Source organism: Diceros bicornis, chromosome 38 (genome assembly GCF_020826845.1).
Source record: "Diceros bicornis minor isolate mBicDic1 chromosome 38, mDicBic1.mat.cur, whole genome shotgun sequence".
NCBI lineage: Eukaryota > Metazoa > Chordata > Mammalia > Perissodactyla > Rhinocerotidae > Diceros > Diceros bicornis.
In genome coordinates, this window is record NC_080777.1 from 29,499,194 (window position 1) to 29,524,777 (window position 25,584).

Genomic DNA, 25,584 nt, shown 5'->3' on the forward strand with positions numbered 1-25,584 from the left:
GAGATGTCCCTGTGGGGAGCCTGAGAGGTTCCTGGAGGGGGAGCAGCTCCCAGCCTCCCACGCCAGACACGGAGCGTGGGGTCTTTTCTGAGGCTGGAACCCTGCGTCTCAGGACCAGCTCCTTTGAGCGCCAAACAGCCACACCTTTCCAAGGTTGTCGTCCTGCCCTAGAGAGTGGACATGGAACCCACAGAAGACTCATCCGCTTCCCAGTCTTGGGGAGTCCTTCAGACTCCTTACCGCATTCACCTGCAAAGAAACACCCCTCCCACCCCAAGCCCTGCTCACCACCCCTCCACCATGGACAGTCCGGCTGCACCTCCTCCTCAAGGATCCCGGGTGTTGCCATACAAAAGCCAACCGAGGATTGTCTTCTGAGCGCCCGGAAGCTAGAGGAGTCCTTGAGTCAAGGGGACTGAGGCCTGGCGCCCTTCCTGCAGTGGGCCATTGGAACATCTAGAGCAGCGAAGACAACATAAATTAAAATCTCAGTAAACATACTCTCCCCCTCCCCCAACTTGTCAATCTCCCGCCGGCCTCTTCCCGCTACAGGGAAAAATGCCATCTTCCGGGCCGTGGTATGTGGGGATCCCAGACCCGAGGTGAATTGGCAGTGCAGCAAAGGTACCCTCAGTCACTCCAGCAAGTACCAGATCTCTTCCACCCCTGGCGGCAAGGAGCACGTGCTGCAGGTGAGCAGGGGTAGGCTGGGGTCCACCCATCTCTTCCCGTCCCCTCGAGGGGCTCCTTGGTGGCCTCCAAGCCCCAGAGCAGTAAGAGATACCCCCAGCTAGGGCTGAGTCCACTCAACTCCACCCTGTGGCTCCGGGTTGCCTGAGCCAGGTGTGGACCCAGCAGGCTTCCAGGTGGCTCTGCTGATAACTTGGGAGGCAGTGTAGACTGGAGCTTAAGAACTCAAGCCCGGAGTCAGACTGCCTGGTTACGACCCCAGGCCCACACCTTGGCCTAGGAAGGCTGCTTACTTCTCTGCACCTCTGTTTCCTCATCTGTCAAGTGGGTCATAATAGCACCCACTTTATGAGGTTTCTATGGGGATTAAAGGTTATGTAAAGTGTCTGGCAGTGCCTGGCCCGTAGTGAGTCCCACTCAACCAATGTTGGTCAATATTAGCCATATTTATCGCTCCCAGTCATGGACCTCCTACTGTGTGCTGGGCCCTGGGCTAACCACATGATGTAGATTATATACTTTAATCCTCATCATTCACCGTCTTTTGAGGTATTATTACCCTCATTTTTTTTAAATAATTTTATTTATTTATTTATTTTCCCCCAAAGCCCCAGTAGATAGTTGTATGTCATAGCTGCACATCCTTCTAGTTGCTGTATGTGGGATGCAGCCTCAGCATGGCCGGAGAAGCGGTGCGTCGGTGCGCACCCGGGATCCGAACCCGGGCTGCCAGCAGCAGAGCGCGTGCACTTAACCGCTAAGCCACGGGGCTGGTCCTTTTACCCTCATTTTTAAGTAAAGAAACTAAGGTTCAGAGAGGTTAGGTAACTTGCTCAAGGTCCCAAATCTCTTAATACATGACAGAGACGATGTGTAGTCTCAGATACGTCTGACTCAAGTAAGCGAGCTCTTTCTGCTACACTGTGTTGCCTCTGATGGCAAAGAGCGGGCACATCCACCCTCTGTCCTGATCTGGGATTCTGTTTTAGGGTGTGCTTTCCTGATGAGGACAAGGGCCGTGTCTTACTCATCTCTGTGATACACAGCCATGTCTAGTAAATGGAGGGGGATGCTAGCCCTGTCCCCCGCCCTTGTCCTCTGCAGATCAACAAGCTGACGGGTGAGGACATGGACGTGTACCGCTGCACCGCAGTGAATGCGTACGGAGAGGCCATGTGCTCCGCCAGGCTCACCGTCATCGAAGGTGGGCACCCCGGTCCGTCCCTGGCTCTGTCCCAGCTCCCGGCATCTAAGGCCTCCTCGCACCTGTGGGGAGGGAGGGGGCCCCAGGAGGCTGCTGCCCTGCCTGGAGCCAGAGCTTGCGGCCTCGTCCACTTACACACTAGCTCTGCGTGTGGTGGCACAGGCGCACGCTCGGCAGACGTCCCATTGCGGGCGCACTGAGGGACTTTCTCTTAGCCCCGTGGAATGAGCTCAGGACCTGGAAGTTGGCTTCTAGTCCTGGATCTTCTGTCAGCTCATTCAGTGGGCTTCATTTTCTTCTCTGTGCCTCAGTTTCTCCACTGTAGAAGGAGTGCTTTGTACAGCTCCACACCAGAGGGGGCAGACAGGTAATATAAAGCCCAAACCCTTCCTCAGACATGGGGTTTTTGTTTGCACAGTGTGTCACAAATTTTAAATTAATTGTCAACATGTAATCATTGGAAGGTAGCAGTCTCTTGAGAAAGCAGATCTAGTCTCTCAATTGGTCCTGCTTCTGTCTACGAGTAAGAGAAAAGCCTACGACAGGTAGCCCAAGAAATAAAGACACCTCACTACTTCCCATGAGAAGAAGTCCAGAGACTGGAGTCCAGGGCTCCCAGCTCCGGGCTGTCACAGGAGAGCAAGGCTCTTTCTGTCTCATGCTCTGCCACCCTTAGAGCTTGGCTCATCACCTCGTAGTCATAAAATGGCTGCTGCAGATCCACACTCAATCCACATTCATGGCGGGCACAAGGGAAAAGAGTGGCCCCGGCAAAATCTGTCTCAGAAACTCCTTGGAGACTTCTGCTTACATCTCAGGGGTCAGATCTGTGTCTCATGGCCACTGCTGGTTGCAAGGCAAGCTGGGAAGGCAAGTATTTAGCTTTCCAGCGTCTCCGGTGGATGCGGGGATTAGGAAGAGGATTGTGAATGGCTGCAGACAAACAGCAGGCTGAGTGTTTGCAGTGTTGGGCCTGCCCCTGAGAAGGCAGCTCTCAGGTGGAGCAGAAGAGCAGCTGCCCCTTCAGACATGGTTCAGTTTGTTGTGGTCACCTGTGGTCCCTTCACCTGTTCGTGCCACCTCTCTGGGCCCTGCAGACGGGGGCGTGGGCCTCCCCTGCATGTCATGATAATCAGGCTGGTTCTACCCTGGTCATGCTAAGGGCCTGGGGTATCAAAGTTTGTGTTGGACACACCCTCCACCCTGCTCATCCCTCTTGCTGGGCTGTTGCCAGGTCTTAGAGGGGAAGTCAGGGCCCCGGCACTCTGTTGGTCTCCTGAGGGCCATCAATGTGTCTTCCTTCTCCCCTTGCCTGTCCACATGAACTCCTTCCTCTCCTCCTCACGGTCCAGTTGGCTTTCGGAAGACTCGGAAGAGGCAAAACGAGCCCCAGACGGGTAGGTGGCAGGGTTGTTGGAAATCTCGTTGAGGTCTTTGAGGGATGTACTGCTCAGTGCCTGCTGCTCCCCACTCGGCCAAGCCCCTAGGGACACTAATGGGTCATCACTAGCCCACAGGAGAGCCTCTTTCAAAAGCTCAGTTGTCAGCCTCGGTCCACAGGCCCCCCCTTTAATCCCCTCCCCACCACACCCCCTTTCTACAGAAAAGCCTGCATTAGACCCTGGGAAGCCCACCCTGGGACTGGGGCCTCTTTCTTGCTTCTTTTCTAGACCTCAGGAAGGAGCTGGTGGACTTCCGGAAGTTACTGAAGAGGTGGGTCTGGCCTGTCCGTGGGGGGTTTGGGAGGCTCCCGTGGTGCCTGTCCCCTGCCACTTCCACGAGCTGAGCCCTCACCTCCACCATCGACACACACAGGGAAGCTGGACTGCGGGCCGCCTGTGGGAGGAGGGGCTCTGAGCCGGGAATTCCTGATCCAGCTCTGCCGCTTTTAAGCTCGACATCGTTGAGTCGATCATCTCTTCTTTCTGGGTCCTGATTTACTCATTTGTAAAATCAAGTGCTCCACTAGAAGAGAGATTTATAAAACTGTTTTAAAGCAACAGAACAATCTCCTCCCTTCCCCAAGACATCTTGCTCGGAAATCCACCACACAAGTTGTTAGGAGCAGAGTTTCTCCTGTGACGCTGGCGCTGCGGGGCCAGGGCACCCCTGTCCATCTCTGGGTCCTTCCGGTCCCAACAGTGGTCCGTCCCAGATCCCCGTCTCTGGGCCCTGTCCGCCAGCACAGAGAGGGCAGCTCCCCAGGACCCCTCGGGACGCCAGGGCCAGGTCACCAGCTCCTGGGGCTCCCCTGGCCTCTGACCTGCCCACCCTGCTCCCCAGGGCCACACCTCCCGCCCCGGAGAAAAAGGTGGACATGGAGCAGGTGTGGCAGCTGCTGATGACGGCCGACCGGAAGGACTACGAGCGGATCTGCCTGAAGTACGGCATCGTGGACTTCCGGGGCATGCTGCACAAGCTGCAGGAGATGCGGAAGGAGCGGGAGGTCAAGATAGCACAGGTACCCTCGCCGCCACACCCCACCTGCAGCGGCGCCTTGCCAGGCCGCACACCTGGAGCTGGGAGAAACTAGACGTGGTGGAGGGGCCCCTCACCTCGCCCCCAGTGTGGTGTCCGGCTAAGGACCCAGGCTCCCAAGTCGGCGTCCTGGCGTTGAACCTGGCTCTGATACTTCTAAAATCTGGGGCTTTGGAAAAGTTAGGGCCTCTGTGTCTTGATTTCCTTATGTGCAAGATGGGTGTTCTAGTCGTCCCTACCTTATAGGGTGATGGAGGGGATGAAAGAGAGAATGTACTTAGCTTGGTGCCTGACGCACAGCGAGGGCTTTACGTTAGCTTCATCGTCATTGTCCATCGCTGGCACCAGACCTTGGGCACCTGCCTTGTCTCTGAAGGCCTCCAGAGAAGGGGATTTCACAGTCCCATTAGTATTCCCATTCCAGTGTCTTATAAACTGTACAGGAAGTTCTTTCCTGTGTCTAACCTAACTATAGGATAAGTCTAATTTTTCTTCTGGAAATGCAAAACAACTGGTTGTCGTTATCCTGAAAGTGGCGTTTTATCAACTTGGAGGTGGTTCATCAAATCTCCCGTCCAGGGCCTCGGCTTCCTCTCCTTCAAGCTTCCTCATCTGTTTTAGCACAGAACCCAGCATAGGGCTTTGCACACAGTAGGTGCCCAGTTTTTTGATTTTTGTTGGCTGGAATAGCAGAAGAGCAGAAAACCATGTTCTCAGAGCACCTGGACACTGGGGGCCTCTCCTGCCCTGCTTCCTGGCCTGTTGTCTCGTCCAGAGATTTCCTTACTCACGGGGCTTAAGTCTCCCACTTGTAAATGGCCAAACGGTGCTCAGCTGGGATATTGGGGGCTGGGGTCTGAGGGTTTGTGGCCCCCCAAAGAGAGAGCTCAGAGAGCTCCCTGGTGGGTTGTCTTTGTACGTAGTACGTCAACGTCCTCTCCAACTTGAGACACATCAAGGTCACCAAGGACGGGATGGCATCATTTCACCTGGAGCTGGATCTCAAGGATTTGGGGAGCAAGATCTACCTGTATAAGGTGAGGCTGGAGGGGCCACTGAAGGGGCAGGGACCCGGCAGGGATGCCGCAGCTCTGGGGTGGAACTGTGGGTCCATGGGTCCCCGTGTGGGAACAACCGGAGAACACAGGTGGTGAGCCCTGCGTGCTGTGGAGCTCCTGGTTGGAGTCAGGTCAAACCCCAGTGTAGGCATTCCGCAGAGGCCTCCCACCTCTCACTAAGCAGCCAGAGTCTCCAGCCAGGGCCCAGGGGTAAAGAGGGGGTTCCCAGCAAGCGCACCCCCTTCCACGCGAGCTCTCTCTCCAGAGACCTGACATGTCCCCGCGTGGGCTCCAGGAGTAATTACCATCAACCATGTGGGGACTGGGGCTGGTGTGGGGGGACAGCAATGCATGATACTAGTCCTGCGGTCAGACACCACACTGACAGAAGGAAGACGCTTGTCTCCCCAAGCCTCAGTTTCCTCATTTGTAAAGTGAGGAACTGGAAGGCCTGTCTCGGGCGTGCTGAGATGATAAATGAGGTCATGCATGCCGTGCCCCTCCTCTGCCTCTTCCTGCACCTCTGTTCTTGCCCCTGGCCTGTCCCTCTGCTCCAGCTGTTCCCTCTGCCGGCCCTGCTCTTCCTGACATCCACGCGGCTAAGCCCTCCCCTGCAGGGAGACCCCCGCCCCCTGCCCGCCCTGGGTGACACTTCAGCCCCCCGGGGGCAGGAATCCTTGTTTTATTCTCAGATGTGTCCAGGCACCTATACACTGCCTGGCGCACAGAGGGCACGTGTTAGCTGTCGTCAGTGTTCACAAGAGGCAAAGCCACCCAGGCTTGAGCTGCAGTGGGGAAGTGCCTAGATGACTGGGTTACGGGAGCCTTGAAGGCGCTGAGTGCTCTCTCCTTCCCCTCCATGAGTGAATGTACTGGGCCATGGCCCTTGGTGTGGCCTTCCTGCCCCCTGCTAACCTTGAGGGCTGCTTGGGCAGTCGTCTTCTCGGTCTGAGCTGCGACCTCGAAATCCCAGGTGCTCTCACGTGACACTGGTAGATGCTCACTCCCCAGGGGGGTCACGGGGGATCCCAGAGCATTTATTCCCCTCCGCCTCACATTGCCTGTTCTGTCTCCAGGCCCTGCTCTCCACCTCCAGCCCACCCCTGCCCCGCCCGCCGTGTGGCTCCAGCAATACGTTTTCTGGCGCCTGGGCCAGTGGGAGGCAACTGCCGTCGCGGCAGAGTGGGATTGGGGCGGGGGCTGCTGGGGACCTGCCGAGGTCCCAACCCCGCTCTTCCTTTGCCGGCCTCAGGATGGCGAGATGGTGCCCTACGGCTTCGACAACCAGACCAAGCACTGTCTGCGGCGTCTAGGGAAACGTTACCACTTCCAGATCCAGGACCTGCGGCCTGAGGATGCTGGCATTTACCAGGTCAAGGTGGAGGATGCCGAAATCTTCTCCACGGAACTGGAGGTTGGTGGTGAGTGTCTTCCCTGCAGAAGTTTGAGTGGGGGTGGGGGTGGGGGTGGGGGGTAACCAGGTCAGTGCCATGGGTGGGGCGTAGATGAATGTGATGGGCTCCCCAGGCAAAGACAGGTGGGGAGAGGAACGTGTGCCCCCATGGCTCAATGGTGATAGTCTCTTTCCAAAAGTCTTGGCCTGTGTTCTTGGCCCGAAAAGTCCGTGTTCTCTTGGTGCTGAGCTGGGCTCTGCTGAGTTTCAGCCACAGACAGGACAGACATGGCACGCCCCTGCTCACAGACCTTCCACAGCAACCAATCATTTTCAGATCAGATCCTAACTAATCCCACAGCCTCTGGAGCCTCACTCCTGTCTGATGCAGGTCCTCGTCCCCCACAACCCTTAGCAGCAATCCCCACCAGGGTATAGGTGCTTGTACCCACACAGACGTCTTCCTGCTCTGCCTCTCATGCCCCCTCCCCTGGGAACTGTCCCTTCCTCCCTCATCAAACTCCATCCTGTCCGCACGAGGAGCCTTGTACATGTCACCCTTGAGCACTTGACAGCTTAGGGGCTCCTGGAAGGAGAGGAGGCCAGGGAAGGAAGCTTTGGGCAGATACATCACAAAGTACATGGCTGAGCTAAGGCAGAGGGAGAAAGAAGGCGTGAGCTGGCTGGCAGGCCTGGCATGCCTGGACGGGGCTCTGCATAGCCTGGAAATGATGTGGTGTGGGGAAAGGAGCGGGGCCTTGGAGTCAACCAGACCCGGCTGTGAGTTCTGGTGGGGCCACCTCCTAGCTAGGTAGACTGGGGCCAGTCATGGAACTTCAGAAATCTCGGCTTCCTTACCTGTAGAAAGGGGTAATGAGACCTGGGCATGGGATTAATAAGATGCCGTACGGGAAGCACCAGCCCTCAGCATCTGGGGCTCCTTCAGTGCCCGCCTGGCCCCTGGATATGACACTTGGGTTGAGAATTGTAGAATTCCAGAGCTGAAAGTAGTCTTTCTGTTCACAACCTAATTATAACCCCTCATTTTACGTGGAACCTGACACCTGGGCGAGGAGCCGACCGTCCAAGGTGACACAGGAGTTTGTGGCCGAGCTGGTCTGAACCTGGATTTCTGACCTCCCAACCCTGCTGAGTCAGGTCCCACTGCAACACGCTGCCAAGCTGATGCCCCCGTTCCTCCTTCCCTGACAGCCATCCCCCCCCGAGTGGTGGTCCCGCTGACCGAGGTCCGCTGTGAGGAGCACGGTGATGCTGTCTTCCAGTGCGTTCTCTCCAGCCCCTGCCCTGATGCTGCCTGGAGTTTCCAGCACCGGCCGCTCCGGCCCAGCAGCAAATATGAAGTGTCTGTGTCCCCTGATGGCCTGACCCACCGGCTGGTGGTGAGGGGGGCCCGTTTCGCAGACATGGGCCTCTTCTCGCTGGGCACCGGGCTCCATGCCTCCAGCGCCTGGCTGGTGGTTGAAGGTAAGTGGTCCACACCTCTGTCTTTCCCACCTCTCCCCAGGCAAGGCCTCAGGGCTGAGGAGGGCGTGAGGAAGGCCGGGGTCAGGGGCTTCCTCTGGTCAGTTATTTGCTCAGAGGAGGAGGGAGGCTCCTTGGCTCTATTCTTGACCCCCGCCCTGCAGGCTCTTCCCAGCCGGCCCGGTACCCCTCAGCTGCATGTGCTCTGTTGGCCTCTGCAGTCACTCTGGGGGCACAGATCCAAGATGGCCCTAGAGTCCTGGACAGGGCTTGGGACAGTGGCCTCGGCTCAGTATGGATGAGAAGCCCCTGGGTCAGGCCAAAGAACACCCTTAAACCCCCCTGGGGATTTGGGTTCAGGAGATCCTAGGAAACTGTAAATTGGACATTTGTAAGACAGCCAGTGGGGCAAACGGATCTTTTAAAAACCACACGACTGCTCTGGCAGTTTGATAAGCAAATGACTTTTGGCTTCTGTGTTTCCTCCAAAAGTCCCCATGAACCACATAGCAGGGTGGGGTGGCCTCTGGGTACAGGGCTGGGGGAGGTGGTAATGGGACTTATCCATCAACGAGCTGGCACATCCCGGCTTCCTTCGAGGTGGTCGGCTTGTCTCTCTACTGGGAAAACTGAAGATCAGGCAGAGCAGTCAGGTCAGACAGGTGCCTGGCCTGATTCAACAGGCCTTGCCTCTTGTCTCTCTATGGGGGTGCCGACCACTCACCAAAGCTGGGAAGGATAAAGGCCTGACCACAAGTGCTGACCACCAGCTGCAGGCACAAGGAGCCCAGACCTCAGAAGCAGAAGATTCCTGGAGCCCCAGCGGCGAGGGAGGGACGCCCAGGGAGCAGGGCCCCGGCGGGGACTCCCTCGAGGGGGCTAGGCTGGCTTCTGGGCTCCAGCTCACAGCCGGCCCAGACAGAGGTGGCCTTGATGGGCATGGCTACTCCTCGATGGGGGACAAGGGGGCAGCTGACTCAACCTGGGGCCCTGGGAAAGCAAAGGGCTTTCTGGAAGCAGAGGGAGGCAGAGTCACTCCTGGGGAAACTCAGCTGCATGGAGAGGGAGGCTGGGACAGAAGCCTTCCAGGGAGGCCCCAGCTGTGGGGAAAGGGCCTAGAATCAGGGCTGGACCTCACGGAAGGTCAACCACAGGGTCGTGGCAGAGACACTGATGGAGGCAGCGGGCCCGCAGGAGGCTGGGGGGCTGGGTCCCAGAGTCCTCAGGCTGGAGGACTGGGGAGCAGCGGAGAAGGAAAGGAACACAGAGAGGATGATGGGAGCCCACTGGACAGGCACAGCCAGGAACTCCTCCAGGGCGGTCAGGGGGGACCTGCGATAGGAAAGAGGGCCCTGCGGGGATCCCAGTCGGGTCCCATGGGGTCTTGGTCAGAAGGGGAAGTGACAGAGATTTCGCAGGGAGAGAGCCTGGGTGAGATGGAGAGAGGGGAGGATCCAAGCAGGGAAAGGGGGAGAGGAGCAGCAAGGGCGGTGTGGGGTAGTGGGGCAGGCCTGGGGGGAGCTGGAGACAGCAGTGGGGCAGGAGGTCCTGGCGCCCTGGGGTCCCCTGGGGAAAGAGGTTCTAGCTCCAAGGCAGGCAGGGGCCCTGAGTCTGGGGGCTCTTGGGGAGGTAGCGCTGCTGACCATGGGGAAACAAGGGGTTTCTGGGGGTCAGGGGAGTCACCAGGACAGACATCTGCAGGCAAAGACTTCCAGGAATTTTCTGGCGGCAGAAAATTCCCCCTGGGACATGGGAGTCCTGAGGCCAAAGGTGAGGGTTCCCTGCAGGAGGCAGAGGCTGGAGGCCCAGGGGCATCTGTGGGAAGGGGCTACAGAACCAGCCCTGGAGGCCCAGGAGGTCCTGGGGGCTGGGAAAGGGGCCCACAGGGGCTCAGGGGAAGGGAGGGCCAGGAGAGTGTGGGGGCCTTGGGCGAGGCAGGCGATGGTTCCGGAAGCCTCCAGTATTCCCAAGGCCAGACAGCAGGTCAGAGCGGAACAGGGAGGGCCGGCAGAATAGAGTCTGAGAGAACAGGTCCTTGGGATGACAGCAAAACTGGGGCCCACCACCAGTCTGGAGTGCTGGGGCCTGGTGGGAAGAATGGGGGTGTGGGTGGTGCCCAAGTGGCTGGGCTGATGGGGTCTGGTCAGGGGGTTGATGCCAGAAGCCACAGGCTAGTTGGATCTCCAGGCCTGGGTGCTCAGGGGTCTGGGGGGACACTGGGAGACATGGATGGATTAAGAGGTCCAGAAGCAATAGGGTCTGAAGCAGATTTCTGGAATGGCTCATGGGGCCCTAGAGGAAAAGGACCCAGAGGTGAGATGGGCTACAAGGATGGCTCAGGAGGTCCAGGGGGAGTGGAGTCTAGGTATGGTGATGGCTTAGGGTATTCTAGGGGACTAGGTCCCAAAAATGGGGCTGGTTGCCATGATGGCTCAAGGGGGCCAGGAGAAGTGGGATCTGGTCGGGGTGCTGGTTATAGAGTCTCCTCTGGGGCACCTGGGGGAACAGAGTCTGAGGAAGCGGTGCATGGGGGAATGTGGTCTGGAGACACAGAAGGTTATGGTCCTGCAAGAAAGGGGTCTGGGAGACTTGCTGGTCTCAAGAGTGGCTCAAGTGGCTCTGATGGAGCTGGGATGGATCTAGAGGCCAGGGATGCCTCCAGAGGCCAGGGGGACATTGGCCCTGGGGGAAGGCATCGTTCCGATGGTGGCCTGGGGAGTCCTGGGACAGCGGGGTCTGTGGGTAAAGGTGGCCTCGGGCCCTCTGCAACAGTGGAGACGGTTGGGGAGGGACAAGTGGGAGCTGAACCAGGGGGTTCTGGAAGAGTAAGGCCTTGGAGTCAGACGGGAGATTATGGGGGCTTCAGAGCCTCAGGGGCTCCGGGGGCCTTTGGAGAAGGAGGCCATGAAGATGGCTCTGGGGGTCTAGGAGCCATGGAGCCAGGGTCTCTGAGGGCAGGGGGCAAAGTGAGTGATGGGGTTGGGACCAGGCACCGTGGTGCGGGTGCCTCTGGAGCTGGAGCCAGTTATTGGGACGATGCCAGGCGCCCCGAGGCGCTAGCTCCTCACACTGGGGCCGGTTCCGAGAACCAGTGTGTTTATGGGTCTGGCGATACACTGGGTTATGGGGATGGATCAGGAATTCCAGGACCTCAGGAAACTGGAGGCAGAACAGCTTATGGAGGAGGGTCAAGAGGTCTTGCGCCTGGAAGGATGGGGCCAGGGGTTGAGGCGGGCTTTAGAGATGGTGCAGGGGGCCTTGGAGGAATGGGGTCAGAGGCCAAGGCAGGTTATAGAAATGGTATTGGGGGTTCTGGGGAAATGAGGTCAGTAGATGAGGCAGATTATAGGAAAGATTTGGGGGATTCTGAGGGCACGGGTTCAGGGGGTGAGGCAGGTTATAGAGATGGTTTAGGGGGTGCTAGGGGAATGGGGTCAGGGGATGAGGCAGGTTATCGGGGTGATTTAGGGGGCATTAGGGGAATGGGGTTGGGGGGTGAGGCAGGTTACAAGGATGGTTTAGGAGGTACTAGGGGGATGGGGTCAGGGGGTGAGGCAGGTTATAGGGGTGATTTAGGGGGTGCTAGGGGAATGGGGTCAGGGGATGAGGCAGGTTACAAGGATGGTTTAGGGGGTACTAAGGGACTGGGATCATGGGGTGAGGCAGGTTATAGGGATGGTTTAGGGAGTACTAGGGGGATGGGGTTAGAGGGTGAGGGAGGTTATAGGGATGGTTTAGGGGGTGCTAGGGGAACAGGATTAGGGGGTGAGGCAGGTTATAGGGATGGTTTAGGGGGTGCTAGGGGAATGGGGTCAGGGGGTGAGGCAGGTTACAAGGATGGTTTAGGGGGCACTAAGGGACTGGGATCAGGGGGTGAGGCAGGTTATAAAGATGGTTTAGGGGGTGCTAGGGGAATGGGGTCAGGGGGTGAGGCAGGTTACAAGGATGGTTTAGGGAGTACTAAGGGACTGGGATCAGGGAGTGAGGCAGGTTATAAGGATGATTTAGGGAGTGCTAGGGGAATGGGTTTAGGGGGTGAGGCAGGTTATAGGGATGGTTTAGCGGGTGCTAGGGGAATGGGGTCAGGGGATGAGGCAGGTTACAAGGATGGTTTAGGGAGTACTAAGGGACTGGGATCAGGGGGTGAGGCAGGTTATAAGGATGGTTTAGGGGGTGCTGGGGGAATGGGGTTAGGGAGTGAGGCAGGTTATAGGGATAGTTTAGGGGGTACCAGGGGGATGGGATCAGAGGGTGAGGCAGATTATAAGGATGGTTTAGGGGGCACTAAGGGACTGGGATCAGGGGGTGAGGCAGGTTATAGGGACGGTTTAGGGGGCACTAAGGCACTGGGATCAGGGGGTGAGGCGGGTTATAGGGATGGTTTAGGGGAGACTAGAGGGATGAGGTCAGAGCATGAAGCAGGTTATAGGGATGGTTTAGGGGGTGCTAGGGGAATGGGGTCAGGGGGTGAGGCAGGTTATAGGGATGGTTTAGGGGTTACTAGGGGGATGAGATTAGAGGGTGAGGTAGGTTATAAGGATGGTTTAGGGGGCACTAAAGGACTGGGATCAGGGGGTGAGGTGGGTTATAGGGACGGTTTAGGGGGCACTAAGGAAGTGGGATCAGGAGGTGAGGCGGGTTATAGGGATGGTTTAGGGGGTGCTAAGGGAAAGGGTTCAGGGGGTGAGGCGGGTTACAAGGATGGTTTAGGGAGTACTAAGGGACTGGGTTCAGGAGGTGAGGCGGGTTATAGGGATGGTTTAGGGGGTGTTAGGGGAATGGGGTTAAGGGGTGAGGCAGGTTATAGGGATGGTTTAGGGGGTGCTAAGGGAAAGGGTTCAGGGGGTGAGGCAGGTTACAAGGATGGTTTAGGGAGTACTAAGGGACTGGGTTCAGGAGGTGAGGCAGGTTATAGGGATGGTTTAGAGGGTGCTAGGGGAATGGGGTCAGGTAGTAAGGCAGGTTACAAGGATGGTTTAGGGGGTACTAAGGGAGTGGGGTCAGGGGGTGAGGCAGGTTATAGGGATGGTTTAGGAGGTATTGGGGGGATGGGGTCAGGGGGTGAGGCAGGTTATAGGGATGGTTTAGGAGGTATTGGGCGGATGGGGTCAGGGGGTGAGGCAGATTATGAGGATGGTTTAGAGGGTACTAAGGGAGTGAGATCAGGGGATGAGGCAGGTTATAAGGATGGTTTAGTGGGTACTAAGGGAGTGGGATCAGGGGGTGAGGCGGGTTATAGGGATGGTTTAGTGGGTACTAAGGGAGTGGGATCAGGGTGTGAGGTGGGTTATAGGGATGGTTTAGGGGGTGCTAGGGGAACGGGGTCAGGGAGTGAGGCAGGTTATAAGGATGGTTTAGGGGGTACTAAGGGAGTGGGGTCAGGGCGTAAGGCAGGTTATAGGGATGCTTTAGGGGGTACTGGGGGGATGGGGTCAGGGGTTGAGGCAGGTTATAAGGATGGTTTAGGGAGCACTAAGGGAGTGAAATCAGGGGATGAGGCAGGTTATAGGGATGGTTTAGTGGGTACTAAGGGAGTGGGATCAGGGGGTGAGGCGGGTTATAGGGATGGTTTAGGGAGTGCTAAGGGAGTGGGATCTGGGGGTGAGGCAGGTTATAGGGATGGTTTAGGGGGTGCTGGGGTGATGGGGTCAGGGGGTGAGGCAGCTTATAGGGGTGGTTTAGAGGGTACTGGGGGGATGGGGTCAGAGAGTGAAGCAGGTTTTAGGGGAGGCTCCAGAGGATCTGGGGAAATGGGGCCAGAGAGTGAGATGGGCTACAGAGATGGCTCAGGGGGGGTTGGAGTAACAGGCTCAAAGCCTGGAGGGGCATATGAGGGTGGTCCCAGAGGCCAAGAGGCCATAGGCTGCAGGTCAGGATCTTGGGCAGCATCAGAGGGGTCTGACAGTGGCACAAGCTCCAAGGATGGTGCAGACAGGGGCCGGGGAATGGGGCCTGTGGATGGGGCACATCCTGAGGTGGGCTCTGCAGGAATGCTTGGTACTGCAGACAGCCCAGGACACAGGGACAGCCCCAGGGGCCCAGGGCTGCTAGGGACTCACGGAGGGCCATGGATCCTTCCAGATGGGCAGGGCTCCAAGGGTGGTCTTGGGGGATCTGGAACCTCAGGGTCCCTTGAGGCATTGGGGGCTCTTGGCTCTAAGGGAGAATCAGGTGTCCGAGTATGGCAGGATGGCTCTGGGACCCCAGGGTCTCCTGGGGCCAGAGAAGTTCCCGGTAGGAAGGGCAGCTCTGCAGACCAAGCAGGGGGTGTGGGGACTTCTGGGTGTCTTGATGGTCAGGGAGCAGTGGAGGGTGATGCCTGGGCAGGGACAGCTGCTCCGGACTCTGGACACGAACGGGACTTCTGGAAAGCAGGCCCAGGGACAGCAGACAGGGGTAGAGCTGCTGGCTCAGGGGCACTGGCCCCTCAGGGAGCTGGGGATGCACTGCTGGGGGGCAGGAGGATGGGAGCAGGGTTGGGGAGATCAGCAGGCGCAGGCCAGGTGCTGGATGGCAGCGGGATGCCCGGGGAAATGGGCAAATCAAGGCTGGGGTCTGCTGATGCGGGAGGGGGGAGCCGTGCTTGGGCCCCAGGCTGGGAAGACCAGGGGTTTGGCCAAGACAGCATTGGTGCTGGGAAGCAGCCCCCAGGCTCCAGGGGTCCCAGTGCTCTGCAGGAGAAAGATGCCACTTTCAGTGGGGCCCATGAAGGGTCAGAGGCCTCCAGGGGCGGGGAAGGGGCTCCAGGCCAAGAAGAGGCTGGTGGATGGCGAGGCTCACGGGGTCTGGACAGCAAAAGTTCAGGCACTGGAAGAGGCTGGTCCAGTGGCCCAGGGGACGCAGGTGTCCTGGATAAAGAGACTTCCAGTTACAGGGAGAATGGCTTCACCCCAAAACCTGGGGATGCAGGACCTCAGGGAGCCTGGAATGGCCTAGATGGTCCCTTTGGCAGAAAAGACTCTGGAGACAGATCAGAGGGTGTCCAGGGCATGGGTGCTCAGCCAGGCAAAGGGCTGAGAGGAGGAAGGGGATCCCTGGGGGGTCAGGGGTCCCTGGAGGCTGAGACTGACAAGGCCCAAGGTCCAGGTGCCCTAAAGGAGTATGAGGGGTGGGGAGCAGAGGAGTCTAGCAGGTCAGACGGGAGGCCTGGTGCACTCGGGGGCAGGGCTCAAGCACAGTCAGGGGCCGAGTTTGGAGACTCAAAGAGAAGAGGAGCGGATGAGGCCAGAGGCCTGGGGCGGCTGCCTGGAGAGGGGAGCAGAAGGGGCCTGGGGGAGGCTCTGCATCAGGACTGGAGCCAGGACCCCCCAAGTCATCCTGGCAGCAGGAGAGGCGGCAGAGAGGCCAGGTTGGACGCCAAAGGCCAGGCGCAGGATGCCACCCAGAGTCCCAGATCCAGATACAAGCCTGGCACTGGCCATTTCTCCGAGGAGGCCCGAGGTAGGTATTTCTCAGCCGGGCTGACTCCAGGGGGTAGAGCCAAGGGGACCCCCTGGACACTGGGATTCCTGGGTCGGTCCCCATTCTGTCTGCAGCCCCAGGAGTTTGTCCCTACCAGTGTTCCCATTTTCAGGGATCTCTTCCCAATCCGGGAAGAAACCTCTTCCTCCTTGTGTGGGGGATCCAGGCTGCGTGGGGCTCAGGAGTGTCCTGGGTGTGCGTCTTGACCCCCTATGTCCAGATCACTGGAGTTGTTGGACTAACCCTCTGCGGGTTACCCAGACTTCCCGTCTGTGTGACTCGGGGGCTCCTCCATCTGCCTTGTACCCAGATCTCCCGCACCAGCCTAGGCCCTGCAGGAAACATGGGAGGTTCGGCTTTGCTGGACCTGGCTGAGCCCAGTTGGTGGGGCGTGGTGGCCTCCAGGGCGCAGTGCAGCCATGGCCTGGGAGGCTGGGCCTTGGAGGAGTCCCTGTGTGACCAGCCCCAGACGCGTCCTGTGTCTCCCCAGGCCCCATGGGCCACTTCTCCCAGGGCCTGGTGGACACGGAAGCGCAGCAGGGGGAGGACGCCATGCTGTCTTGCACCCTCACCCGCGACCTGGGACCTGGGACCTGGCTTAAGGATGGGGTCAAGGTACTGCCACCCCTACCTCTTTACTGACCCAGTTTGAGGGAGGAACGAGGTGAACAGAAGAGAAAAGGGCAGAGGCTTTGCAAGAAAGATTTTTCTTTCTTTGCAATGAAGACTTTTCATTCTTCATTTTACTCAGGCACCTGCCCTGGGAGCAGTCTGAATAGCTAGCACCTCGTGTGTTGAGAATAAACCGGGTTTTGCAATGGACATGTACCCCACTCGCTCCTCCCTCAACACGCCCCTTGCCCTCCTGCCATCCAGAATGCCCTTCTGTCCCCACACCTGTTGAACTCTCCCCATCCTTCAAGGCCTCTTACAGATGCCGTCTGCTCAGCCCAACCAGACGGGACCTCTCTTCTCTCTGAGGGGCCCCTCTGTCTCCCTCTCTGGCTGTCATCTCAGGAGGAGGGGCACCCCAGTGGTTCCGAGCACAGCTAGACCTGTCTCAGATCCCAGCTCTGCCACTTCCCCCTCAGGTGACCTCTGGTTTCCTCGTGTATAAAATGGGCTAATACGGTTCCGACTTCATGCTGTTGGTGGAACAACTGAGTGAGATACTTAACACGGAGAGCACTGGCACGTGCCTGCATTAGTACCGGGCCTGGAGGAGCTGGGCGGGGTGGGATGACCGGCTCCTCTGTGCCTTGTTTCCAGCTCGGCACCCGGGATGGAGTCGTCTTTGAGCAAGACGGTCTCGTGCACAGGCTCCTCATTGCCCACGTGCAGGGCACCCAGGCCGGGCGGTACACCTTTGTCGCCGGCAGCCAGCGGAGCGAGGCCACGCTGACTGTCCACGGTGAGACCCAGCCCTGCCAGCCCACTCGGCGGTCTCCCTGCCCCAGAGGATACATCCCCCTTCCCAACACCCAGATGTGTGGCTTATCTGCAGCCAGTCTAACCTCATCCTCAGTCTGAGAAGATGATTTCAAAAAGCCAGCCCTCCCTGTCCCTTGTCAGGAAGTCCTCGTTGGGGTCTAATCCTGGTCCCCTCGGCTGCAGAGGAAGCCCATTCATCCCCTGTTAGTCCTCAGGAGGTGGGGAGGGGTTCTTTTTTCTTACCCAAACTTCCCTCTCCGGTTCCCTCTTCCCCAACCCCCCAGAGGCTCAGAGCCTGCCCTTCTTTGACCCCCTTGCCCTGTTCTGTCCCTAGAGCCCCCTGTTATCGCTCCCGATGTGGCAGAGAAACTGAGAGAGCCACTGGTGGTCAAGGCTGGGAAGCCGGTGACAGTGAAGATCCCCTTCCAGAGCCGCCTCCCCGTCCAGGCTGCCTGGAGGAAGGATGGGGCAGAGCTGGGGGGCGGCAGCAGTGGGGGCGCCCAGGTGACCCTGGGGGACGACTTCACGCGGCTTTGCCTCCCCAGCGCCAGCAGGAAGGACCGCGGCCAGTACAGCGTGACGCTGAGGAGTGAGGGAGGCTCCGTGCAGGCTGGGCTCACCCTGCAAGTCTTAGGTGCCAGTCTCAGCCTTTTCCCCAGCAAGCCCTGAGGGTCCCGGGGTTCTGGGCCCTCCCTGCCAGCAGGCACAGCCCGGGGGTGGGGGGTCCCCTGGCTCTGCTCCTCATTTGCATGCTGTCCTCTGTCCCCTCCACAGACTGGTTAGGAAGAAGCAGTTTAGACAAATAAAGGGCTGGGCTGGCGCTGGGAGAAGGGACCGTTGTGCTCTGAGAGCTAATACACTGGGCCCTCGGGAAGTTGCTGGGGTGGACGGTGGCCTCCAGCCTTGAGTGGTGCCCTCCACCTCACCTGGTGTATGTGGGTGTGCTGGGGGGGAGACCAGGAACAGCTCTAGGTAATGCCCACTTGGGCGCCCCACCCCATTGCCAGCTTATGAACTGATGAGGGGAAAGTCCCACAGTGCTCCCCTCCAGCTCCTCTGACCCCCCCTTCTCTTCCTGCTCCTCTTGGTGGGTCCCAGACAAGCCCCAGCCCCCACAGGGGCCCCTGGAGGTGCAGGATTGCCAGGGGGCTGGTGTCTGCCTCCACTGGCGACCCCCGCGGGATGATGGGGGCCGGGCTGTGGAGCACTACATGGTGGAGAGGCGGCAGGCTGGCAGGAGCACGTGGCTGAAGGTGGGCGAGCCCCCTGCGGACAGCACCAACTTCACCGATGCCCACGTGGAGCGGGGCAAGAAGTACGCCTTCCGCGTGCGGGCCGTGACCTCCGAGGGGGCTGGGGAGGCCCTGGAGTCTGCGGAGGTGTTGGTGGCTCCTGAGGGTGAGAGGCTGGCGCTGGGGGTGGGGAACAGTCCCGGGTTCCCCACTGTGCCCAGAGGATGAGTAGGTCTGCCTTGGAGGCTGAGAACACCAGACAGTGCCCTGGGGTCTTGAGGCCCTTCTAGAACACTATGGAGACTCCTCACCTCTGCTGCATTCAGGATCTCACAGGCGGATCAGCAAGCAAGATCAATGGGGTCTTCTCCCAGCTGTGGCAGTCCAGGAGTGGGAGATGGACAAGCAGAGCCACTCTCTTAGGACCTTGGGTGGGGCAAGCATCATCCTCCACCAGAGGACCCTGTCTGGAGGGTATCTCAGGGGACTTGGGCCTGAGGGGCCTCAGGGCCACCTGTAGACTCCTAGGCCACAGGACTTCCCTGGTCCCATCATTGCTGCCCCCAAACAGCCAGAACAGTGTCCCAGAGCAGGCCAGCTCGGCCCCCTGACCCTGCTCGGGGAAGGACAGTGTGGCCCGCCCCCAGGGGCCCCCTTCCTCCCCCAGGACCTGCCCAAGAGCTGGCCCCTTTCCTTGGCCTCTGGCTGACTGGCACCTTCTCTGCCCCCAGCTCTGCCCGGGCCCCCTTCCACCCCAGCCATCGTGTCAGCCTCCAGGCAGGCCATTACACTGACGTGGACGGCGCCTCGGGGCCCTGGCAGTGCCCACATCCTAGGCTACCTGATTGAGAAGCGCAAGAAGGGGAGTCACACCTGGACAGCAGCAAACGACCAGCCCGTGCCTGGTGAGTGGCCTAAAAGGACGCTCCATGTCGTCCCGGTCTCTGAAGCTCCCCTAGACCCCCTCTGGGCTGCAGGGCCCCGTGGCGGCGTCATGCCAGATCGGTCTAGCACCTGGGCCTCACCTGGGGCGGTGCTGCCCCTGGGGACATTTGGCAAAGTCTGGAGACAGTTTGGGTTGTCATGACTGGGGTGCGGGAAGGTGGACAGTGGCATCTGGCGTGAGAGGCCAGAGAGGCTGCCCGACATCCTACAGCACACAGCACAGCGCCCTCCCTGCCCCCGCTCCCCAGCAAAGAATTGTCTGAGAAATGTCAGCAGTGCCGCGTTTGGGAAACCTGCTTTAAGAGAAGAAGTCTCAGGACGGAAGCCAGAGATGGAGCTGTAGGCCCTCGCCCCTCTCCTTCTGGCCTTGACCGTAGGCAGCTCACTCCTCTCTCTAGATCTTTGCTTCCTCAACTGTAAATTGGGGGAGAAGCGTCCCCTGCCCACTAAGCAGATTCCAAGGAACTGCCTTCTGGGATCAGAAAAAACAGAAAAGCCCACGCCAAGGCTTGTAGGGGAAAGAACAAGCTCAGGGTGCCAAGCATGTTGTGAGGAGACCCGGTTTCCAGCCAGGCCTAAGCTTCTTAGGAGCTGAGGCCTCTCGGGGCCTCAGTTTCCCCAACTCTGGAAGGAGGGAGCTGTACTGAGGGCATCCTTCCAGCGTTACTACGTTGTGGTTCCGTTTTATTTTAATATGACAACAATGCTGTAAGGCACAGAATCAGAGAGGTAAAGGTGCTTGCCCAGGATCACCCAGAAAGTTAGTGGCAGGACCAGCAGGGGTTCGGGGCCTAACCCCTCTGCAGTGCTCTCTCCCCATTGGAGAAAATTGAGCCACACCGGGTGGGCTGGATCGTGGGCTTGGTCTTTTCCAGAACTCGGAGATACTGAGCTGTCCGTCTCCCCTTGGCCCAGTCCCATCAGGGTGGGACTGACACGGGGTGGGCTTTCCACAGAGAGGAAGTGGACTGTGGTGGACTTGCGGCAGGGCTGTCAGTATGAGTTCCGGGTCACGGCCGTGGCTCCCTCTGGCCCTGGAGAGCCTGGGCCCCCGTCGGATGCCGTCTTTGCTCGGGACCCCATGAGTAAGTAGAGCACCAGGCTGGGATGAGGAGGTGGTGGTGGTGAGCAGAGGATGGCTCTGGAGCCGGTGGCACAGGACAGGAGGCCACGGGTCAGGGCAGTCCTGAAGGAGAGGGCAGGAGGGCTGGGGGATAAAGATCGGAAGGCCTCTGAGGGGTGGCGTATCATAGGGGCCCAGGGGAGGTATAAGCCCCCGATCTGAGCTCAAACAGGTCCAGGGGCCGGGCGGTGGGAATTACAACTCCTTCCCAAGATCACTCCACTCACTCTTCAGCTCTGGGCAGGCCAGTCCTATAACCATCCTCACCCCATCACTTTGGGACAGGTGAGGGACCACAGGGGAACCTCACCATCAATTTTCTATCCAGCAATTATTTGCTCATCCTCAGCGAGGTGGCAACATGGTGCCAGGAACTAGGTGAATAACCTTGTCTCTGCCCTCGAGAAACTTCCCGTCTAGAACAGCATTTCCCCATCTGGGGTCTTGGGCATCAGGGTACCAAGAGATACCAGAGACGTTCTGAGAACAACAGAAACAGCAAAAACAGGTCTGAGAGCCAAGATGTTTACGACATGTAGCCTATGATACTTTCAAGTCGTACAGGAAAGAAACCCTTCCTACTTTGTTTGATCCAAATTTCCCCGATCTGAGAATACCTTTTCCACAAAACACCTGTCAGAAGCTTCCCTCCAGGCCTACAGCTTGGGACGGGCTGCTCTGCGTACCTCTCAGGAGCCTCTTGTTGTCTTATGAGCCAGCTGGTGACTGGACGTCCAGGGGCTGCATGTTTCTGGTGCTTGCTGGATCGGCCAGGTGGTCGACACCTCGAGGGCACCTTTGTGTCCCCTCAGGGCCTGGCACACCACAGGTGTTCAGGCTGTTGGAATGAATCCAGCAAGAACAGGACATTATACGAGTTTAGTTGATCAAGTGGCATGTACGTTGTGGTCCTAGAAAGGGCAGAATGTGGGGTTGGGGGACGACGGAAGAGAGCTGATCCACGCGTCTCACTCCTTGCTGATGGCCCAGGCCCATCCTACTCGATCCATCACTCTCTCTTGCTCAGAAGTGACGGGAAGGAGACAAGGGATGAGCAGTGTCCCATAGTCGCACCCCAACCCTGCATTTTCTAGACCTTGTTGCTGAGCATGGTCACCTGACCAGCAGCACAACCTGGGGGCTTGTCAGCAAGGCAGATTCTCGGCCCTCACCCCAGACCTACTGAATTAGGATCTGCAGGTTTAACAAAATCCCCAGGCGATTTGTACACAAATTAAAGCTTGAGACACGGGGCCCTAGCCCAGCGGTTCTCAGACTTCACTGCACGTTTAGAAACAGTGGGGAGCTCTTAGAGATCCCGCTGCCCAGCCTGTGCTCTGGACTAATTAAATCTGAGTCTCTGGGGAGGGACCTGGACGCTGGTATTTTTAAAGCTCCTGGGTGATTCCATGTGCAGCCAGGTTTGAAAGCCGAAGCCCTGGATGGCTGTGCAATTGACTAAGCCCTTTTGCACTCATCAGACCTATGTTTGCAAATCCTCACGGGTGGGCAGGGCCTGTGTTATTATGGTTCATTCCCAGGTCACAGGTGAAGAACGAGAAGTATGGACTGAGGGCCCAAAAGGCAGTCAACTAGGAGCTCAGAGTTCAGAATAAAAAGATAAAGAATTCTAGTCTTCAGGGATCTTGGAGCCTAAGAAGTCATCAACTAAATTCCGAATTTCAGGAATTAAGGAAGGAGAGTTAAGGGAAGGGGGTTGGCGGGTTGGTGAATGAGTGGAATGAGTTGGGGAGGGCTTCCTGGAGGAGGTGAGCTGGGATCTGTGGTGCATGACTGAGGCAGAGTATGGGATGGAGTAAGGACTGGGTTCCAAGAGGGCGCTTCAGGAGAGTCTAGAGTCGGAATCCCCAAGTGAGAGAAGTCCGCAGCTTCCCACAGGAAAACCGATGAACAGCCACACACAGTGGCCACCCTCAGGGGAGGGTGACAGCATCCCTGACCTTCCCGTGGTGTCTGGCCAGGACCTCCAGGGCCCGTGCGGGACCTCCGAGTCACAGACACGTCGCACACCAGCATCACGGTGAGCTGGGCCCGGCCGGACGCTCAGGAGGGGGATGAAGCCCAGGGGTACGTGGTGGAGCTATGCGGCTCGGACAGCCTCCAGTGGGCCCCGTGCCATTTGGGCACCGTGCCAGGCACCAACTACACAGCCAAGGGGCTCCGGCCCCGAGAGGGCTACTTTGTGAGGGTGACAGCGGTTAACGACGGGGGCCGCAGCCAGCCCACCACCCTGGATACGTTGGTGCAAGCTGTGCCCTTTACTGGTGAGTGCCACCTCCCTCCTCCACTGCAGGCCTGTCGAGAGGGGCCTCCGAGCGCGTCCATGCGCTTTGCAGGCCAGGACCCCCTCCCTGGTTTAATGAGGTGTCACGTATGAGCACCTATTGTGAGTGAGGCTCTGGGCCAGGCAGGCCCTTCAGAGATGTTTCCTCATTACAACTCATAAAAATCCTACAAGGTTAATGTTTTATCCCCAATTTACAGATAAGGAAACTGAGGTCAAAGGTACTCTACCCTGGCTCTCACCACTGCTACGTGGCAGAGTCAGGATGTAACCCACCTGACTGATTCCAAAGTCCAGTCTCCCTCCAGCGTTCTTTGCTGCCCCCAAGCTCAGCCTAAGAAGGCACGAGTGTTGCTCGCCCGTGCGGTTCATGCTCAGAGTCGAAGCAACCCAGCTCCCTGTTATCGGACCGTGGAGTGTCCTTCCCCTGGGGCTTTAACTGCTGGAAGCAGCTGACCCTTCTTTGATCCGAGCTGACCCTGGGCCATCCCAGCAGATCCTAGTTGTCACTGTGACATAAGGGAGGCGTGTATGGTGATAAGCACACGGCACCTGGCCTCTGGAATCCCGGATCTTGTCCTGGCTCTGTCCCTGGCTCAGCGTGGCCTCAGGCCTGTCACTCCCTGTCTCGGATGGGGGTCCTCTCATCTGCAGAAGGGAAGAGCCGGGCTCATTTTCACTGTCCTCTTCTGTCCCAGCCTCCCCCTCCCCCTCTCCCTGGTGGCTTCCCTTTGTCAGCACCCGTCTCTCTCCTGCCAGCCTCTCCCCACCAGCTCCTGCGAGTCCCAACTTCTTCCCTAGTTCCTTCGGGGCCCCCCCATTAGATCTCAGCATCAACTAGGCTGGCCCAGCCTTCCCCTCGGGGCTGGGACCCAACTGCAGAGGGAGGTGACAGCCATCCTGTGTGTTCCAGTCTGTCCCAAGTTCCTCCTGGACTCCAGCATGAAGGACTCGCTGGTGGTCAGAGCTGGGGACACCATTCGTGTTCCTGTCTCCTTTGAAGTGAGTACCCCTGGTGGGGTGTGGGGAGCGGAGCCCAGAGCAGACAGGAAGCTGGGCTCAGCCCTGCAGCCCTCTTGTCTCCCCTGCTCCTTTATGGGCCCTGGTCAGTGACCTGAGCTTGTGCTGGTAATCAGGCCAGCCGTGAGGAAGGGGGGAGGAGGGTCCTGCTTGAAGGGGCAGCCCACCTGGCCACTGGTGGCCGTTCTGCTCGAATCCACAAACCTCTGTCATGGTAGCTTCCAGTACTGCATCTCTAAACGAGGGCACCCACTTTTCTCCACCTCCCCTTAGTCTGGGGGTTCAGGGGTCCTGCAGTTCGTGACCCCCTTTGACTTCAGAGTGTGTATTGTGCAGGCACATGACCTGCACGTGACTTGGGATGGTTCTCGAGCACTGCCACGTGTCTCTGCACATATAGCACGGCAGTGCAGTGTGCTGGTCAGAAGCACAGACGGCCTGGATTCAAGCCCCGGCGTCCTCACTCACTAGCTTTTCGACTGTGGATGAATATCCTAACCTCTCTGTGTTCCCACTTCCTCGTCTGTCAAATGGGGATAATTATAGTAACCCGTCTCAAAGGGTTCACGGAATTAATGCATTGAAAGCGCATTGAAACAGGGCCTGGCGAATGGCAAGCACCCAGAGGGTATTAGCCACAACTGTTAGTATTAAAGTCATCACCATCATCATCGTCGTCCGTGTGGGAAGCTCACAGGTGGCAGAGCCGGGTTCAAACCCAAGTCTAACCCTAAATTACATGCTTTTGACTATTAGACCACAATAGTGACAGTGACGATGATGACAAGGTATTTAACGCACACTGGTGTGTACTAGGTCTTGGGCCCTGCTCTCTGTGCTTTCTGTGTAAAATTAATTGACTTCTTGACTCCTCAGAACAATCCTGGGAGGCGAGTTACTGTTCGCATCCCCACTTCACTCTGAGCCTCATGTGCCCAGTGCTGAGAGTCCGAGGGGAGTTGGTGGGCAGCCATCACGCAGCTGAACTGGCCTCCCACCATGGACAGGCCAGTCCTCCTGGGCTACTGCAGGGATCCTCAAGTCACCCCACTTGGTCTTGGGCACCAGGGTGCTTAGCACTCCCCTCTCCATGAGTCCCCCTCAGTCCCATCGGCCTAGCTCCCCCCGGCCGTGGGAATCCAGATCTAATTATGTTTCCCTGCTCAAAACCTTACACCAGCAGCTCACTGCTTACAGAAGAAACTCCAGATGTCTGTATGGGTGTGATGCTGAGGGCACTTAGCATTTTTGCCTGACTCCTCCATCTAGCTTCCTCCCCTGTCCCCCAGCCCCGTCCACACCCATCTGCAGCTGGCCAGTCACCCAGCCTCTCAGCTTCCTCCCCTGTCCCCCAGCCCCAAACACACCCACTTGCATCCCACCAGTCACCCAGCCTCTCCCTTACAGCACTTTCCCACTCAGTCTGGTGTTGCTCAGACATTTCTCCTCCCAGATGCTCTTCTCCACTCACACCCCAAGCCCAGCATACATGCCGTTGCTTCCGCAAAACTTCCCCTTCTCACTTCGCCTTCCCCTCGATTCCCCAGGCTTCCCCCATGCCCGAGGTGACCTGGCTCAAGGATGGCTCGCCATTGCCTAGAAGAAGTGTGACCTCCACCAAGGACGGCCTCACCCAGCTTCTGGTTCCTACGGCCAGCCCCTCAGACAGCGGCGTCTACACCGTGGTGCTGAGGGGCCTGCAGGGGAAGGAGGCCACCTACAGCTTCCACCTGCGGGTGGCAGGTGAGGGGGCCTGGGCTGG

The 25,584-nt window shown here is 58.4% G+C and overlaps 1 protein-coding gene across 1 annotated transcript in view; it reads left to right on the forward strand.

The window, feature by feature from the left end:
• Positions 1-25,584, forward strand: part of IGFN1 (immunoglobulin like and fibronectin type III domain containing 1) — a 30,502-nt gene that overhangs the window by 873 nt on the left and 4,045 nt on the right. Inside the window, exons 3-21 of the mRNA XM_058533909.1 lie at positions 553-692; positions 1,795-1,894; positions 3,247-3,291; positions 3,565-3,607; positions 4,178-4,355; positions 5,296-5,409; positions 6,683-6,851; positions 8,036-8,308; positions 9,035-9,081; positions 15,628-15,745; positions 16,257-16,381; positions 17,036-17,177; positions 17,532-17,831; positions 18,296-18,595; positions 19,161-19,334; positions 20,331-20,459; positions 22,480-22,782; positions 23,716-23,804; positions 25,370-25,565. Of these exons, the coding sequence (XP_058389892.1) occupies positions 553-692; positions 1,795-1,894; positions 3,247-3,291; positions 3,565-3,607; positions 4,178-4,355; positions 5,296-5,409; positions 6,683-6,851; positions 8,036-8,308; positions 9,035-9,081; positions 15,628-15,745; positions 16,257-16,381; positions 17,036-17,177; positions 17,532-17,831; positions 18,296-18,595; positions 19,161-19,334; positions 20,331-20,459; positions 22,480-22,782; positions 23,716-23,804; positions 25,370-25,565 (2,985 nt within the window). The remainder of the gene's footprint in view (positions 1-552; positions 693-1,794; positions 1,895-3,246; positions 3,292-3,564; positions 3,608-4,177; positions 4,356-5,295; positions 5,410-6,682; positions 6,852-8,035; positions 8,309-9,034; positions 9,082-15,627; positions 15,746-16,256; positions 16,382-17,035; positions 17,178-17,531; positions 17,832-18,295; positions 18,596-19,160; positions 19,335-20,330; positions 20,460-22,479; positions 22,783-23,715; positions 23,805-25,369; positions 25,566-25,584) is intronic.